The sequence below is a fragment of the Primulina tabacum genome, chromosome 18, assembly GCF_025594145.1.
Source record: "Primulina tabacum isolate GXHZ01 chromosome 18, ASM2559414v2, whole genome shotgun sequence".
Lineage (NCBI taxonomy): Eukaryota > Viridiplantae > Streptophyta > Magnoliopsida > Lamiales > Gesneriaceae > Primulina > Primulina tabacum.
The window spans coordinates 24,519,186-24,522,437 of NC_134567.1; the positions used below are offsets into that span (position 1 = coordinate 24,519,186).

Consider the following 3,252-nt stretch of genomic DNA (forward strand, 5'->3'; position numbering starts at 1 on the left):
ATCTCTATATATATTTACCCAAAAAAAAAATTAAAATTGGCTCGAACTTCTACAACTCCTTGTAGAAAAAAATTTGGCTGGACTACAGCCTAGGACGGGCCAAGCATAGGTCCGTCCCTGGTTCGAAAACAATTCTTTCGAGGAAAAATCGAACAGAAGTAAAAAAGAGCGTGAAGAACGGTAATGCAACAAAATCAGAGTACAGCGAGTAGGATTCTTGCTCCCAGTCCAAGGATTTCACCAATGAAACCAAAAATCATTCCATAATCAAACCGAACCAAACTTAGATTATTATTTTTTCAGGAAACCAAACTTAGATTTTTTTATTTTTATTACTCTTAAAAAAATGGTAATATATAAAAACTATTTAGGATACACTGTTCAAACTATTTGCAGGCAGGATTTATATTAGTAGATAATAAACACAAATAATAAATCTAAACTTGGATGATTATGATTATCACTTGTATATGTTGGGGGCCCTGCCTGAAGGAAGCCTCACACAGATCTCGAAAAGAAACTACGATGCAAGGAAATTAAGTTAAAGTGCGACAGGAATGGCCGGTTGTCTGGCCAATATTCTTGCAAGCACCAGTCCAGCTGACACAGCGAGACCAAACAAAGTGTGCAGCCCCACGCAGAAGTACTTGGTCTTGAACAGCTTCACCTTATTCTGTCAATATCAAAACAAACAATTATGTTCAGAAAATGGTATTTTTGTATATGTAAATTTATGAAAATTTTTGCTTTGGATCTTGCCATGATATTTGTTTTATGATATATTTTTGTTTTTTGTTTGTTTGATGTATGATGAGTTTTTTTACCTGGTAGTTCTTTTGGACGAAGGTGAGTAGAAGATTTGCTAGTGGCAATGTCATACAACCAAAAATCTGAAAAATAAAAAAAAAACAATTAAAACAATGAATCGGGTTAAGAGATAATTATATATATTCAAGTATCCCAAGAAATGGGCTTACCACACTAGCCAAAGGAACGGTGTTGGTATACCCCAAACCAAATAAGAGGGCATAAAGCCCCACCACACCATATTGCAGTACTTTGGATGCCTTTTTAGTGCCCAGCCTCACCAAAGGAGACATTTTTCCGACAGCCCTGTCATCCTCAATCTGCACGATTTGAATCCGAGCTCGAGTTTAGAGATATGCTGAATTTTGGATATCTTTGTAATATAAAATATAACATGATGTTTATAATATATGGATGGATTACCTGATGGAAATGACTGCAGAAGAGGATTAAGGTTGTCGTGTAACCGACCAGAATTGATGACCAAACAACGGTGTTGGTAATTGGTAGCTCGCCCCTATGATCAAAATCAGTGCCAACGATTAACTAAATTTTACATACTGACTCTTAAATCATCATATATGGATGAGAAAAACACACCTAGCGGAGCTATGAAGCAGATAAAAACCGATGGTTGCGAGGGGGCCGAAGCCGGTGAACAGAGTTGGCTCTCCCAATCCGTCGTAAGCTACACGATAGGGTGGACACTGCAAAACGTCGATTCAAACATTGGTTTAATACATGTAGTCGATATATAGACCTCAAGGCTAACACGAAATACTCGTTCCAATCTCGGATCAAACTAATACTAGTTCGAACTGATATATGTTTTACCTGGTAAATGTAGAAGCAAAACACTGAAGCAGCTATCAAAATCAAAGCCCGAACACTTTTTGCAGCTACCGCTAGCCCAGTAAAGCCCGAAAAACCGATGGCGAGTATTGTCCAAGCAGCATAGTTTATGGCATTTCGGCTTCACAGTGATGAAAAAAACTATTAGTCCTTCATTTTCCCATAATAATTTCTCACAAAGTCCAATTTGCTTTTTTTTTAGGATTTCTCGGGTAGAATTTGATCCTCACCTGCCAAAGATATTGACGACCGATTCTTTCTTGTTCTTATCTGCTCCGGTGTCGAAATCGTAAACGTCGTTGCTGCATAAACAAATTAAAACCAGTAAAGAAAATCAATCGATGATGCAAAAGTTTTTAGAGAAATTTAGAACAAAACAAGGTGGAGACAATCTTGAATTAATGAGAAACAAGCCCACGTGTCTTACCTCAATTTGATCCAAATATTGACGATCACGAAAGAGGCCAAGATCATGAAATAACGGCCCACCGCAGCCTGTCCCGTTTGCCAAAAAGCTAATGCCGAGGCCACCTGTTATTCCACACATCATTTTTCAATAAATCTTGGGTGTCCCATACTTAAATACATCAAAGATATGAATTTTTTCCAATATATTTTACATAAAAAAACCCTAAATTTCAATCGATCGCTAGAACTTATTTAGTCAGCTTCTTCAGCTAAATTAATTTCGGGTTCTATCACTCATATCCGATCGAAGGGTCCTATATGTGATGAACACTAAGGGTTACTTACAGTCGCCGGAACGAGAGCAACAGAATACAAAGGTATTTTGGCGGCTCTCCATAATAAAGTCGCTCTCGATAATTCTTCCTCCTCTACTTTAATCTCTTCAACCGGAGCATTATTCAAATCTGCAACTTCTGTCACTTCTGTTCTGCACTTGAACACCAATCTTGTGTTTAGCTTTGCGCTAGATTTCAACACATCCCCCGTGAATGTAATCCTGTTTGAATCTATTCTCTGGGGAAATCTTTTCATATGCAAAGCTTGTGGAGCAGCCGATGACACTGAGAAATTCCTGAAAGATCAAGGGAATGATTCAGCATAATGAACAAAAATAATAAAAAAGAATGGACTTGTATGAAAAATTATTTGCCTTTTGGGAAGGTGCAAGTAATCTTGGTTGATTTTCTTGATGCCACAGCTATTGTTTACGTTCAAGAAAGTGGTTGCTGCCATTTTCAAACGGTAAGTCGACTGATCGATTGGCTTGAGATATGGTTCTGATTTCAAGCACTTGTGTGGGATGGATCTACATTTTTTTCAGAAGAATTCTGTGCTTAAATAAGCATAGTCCGGCTCTCCTGGCGTGCGGCCTCCACTAGGTAGTCAACCAAAAGTAAAAAAATAATTTCAGGCTAAATATTACGCCCGCCAACCCACCCACCTCTAATCAAGCCACCGCATTCTTTCGCCGACATTGTCTCGAATTTAAGTTTGAATAAAATTCCTCGGATATCATTTAAAAATTTTTCCGTCCTACATGTTAAATTAGCTCTGACGGCTTATTAAATATTAATATTAATGTAGATATTATATGCTTGTGTTTCTACTCATATTCTGTTTGTCGTC

General features: G+C 37.7%; 1 protein-coding gene across 1 annotated transcript; it reads right to left on the bottom strand.

Annotated features, from left to right (window-relative positions):
* Positions 1-432: 432 nt before the first annotated feature.
* LOC142533877 (2-carboxy-1,4-naphthoquinone phytyltransferase, chloroplastic-like) lies at positions 433-2,950 on the bottom strand. Its single transcript, XM_075640791.1, has 10 exons — positions 2,777-2,950; positions 2,413-2,698; positions 2,087-2,190; positions 1,890-1,961; positions 1,642-1,780; positions 1,408-1,514; positions 1,231-1,324; positions 978-1,127; positions 825-890; positions 433-673 (listed from the first exon to the last, which is right to left on the bottom strand). Exons 1-10 carry the CDS (start codon positions 2,857-2,859, stop codon positions 542-544), a joined length of 1,233 nt encoding a protein of 410 aa, XP_075496906.1. The 5' UTR covers positions 2,860-2,950; the 3' UTR covers positions 433-541.
* Positions 2,951-3,252: the final 302 nt, after the last annotated feature.

What these genes read in the sequence shown, in the direction of transcription:
- LOC142533877 (XM_075640791.1), bottom strand. Translation starts at nt 2,859, where the DNA reads ATGGCAGCAACCACTTTCTTGAACGTAAACAATAGCTGTGGCATCAAG. An exon ending in TTTGCTTCTACATTTACCAG is followed by an intron (nt 1,515 to 1,641) that starts GTAAAACATATA and finishes GACGTTTTGCAG; the next exon opens with TGTCCACCCTATCGTGTAGC. An exon ending in CCGTTCCTTTGGCTAGTGTG is followed by an intron (nt 891 to 977) that starts GTAAGCCCATTT and finishes TTTATTTTTCAG; the next exon opens with ATTTTTGGTTGTATGACATT.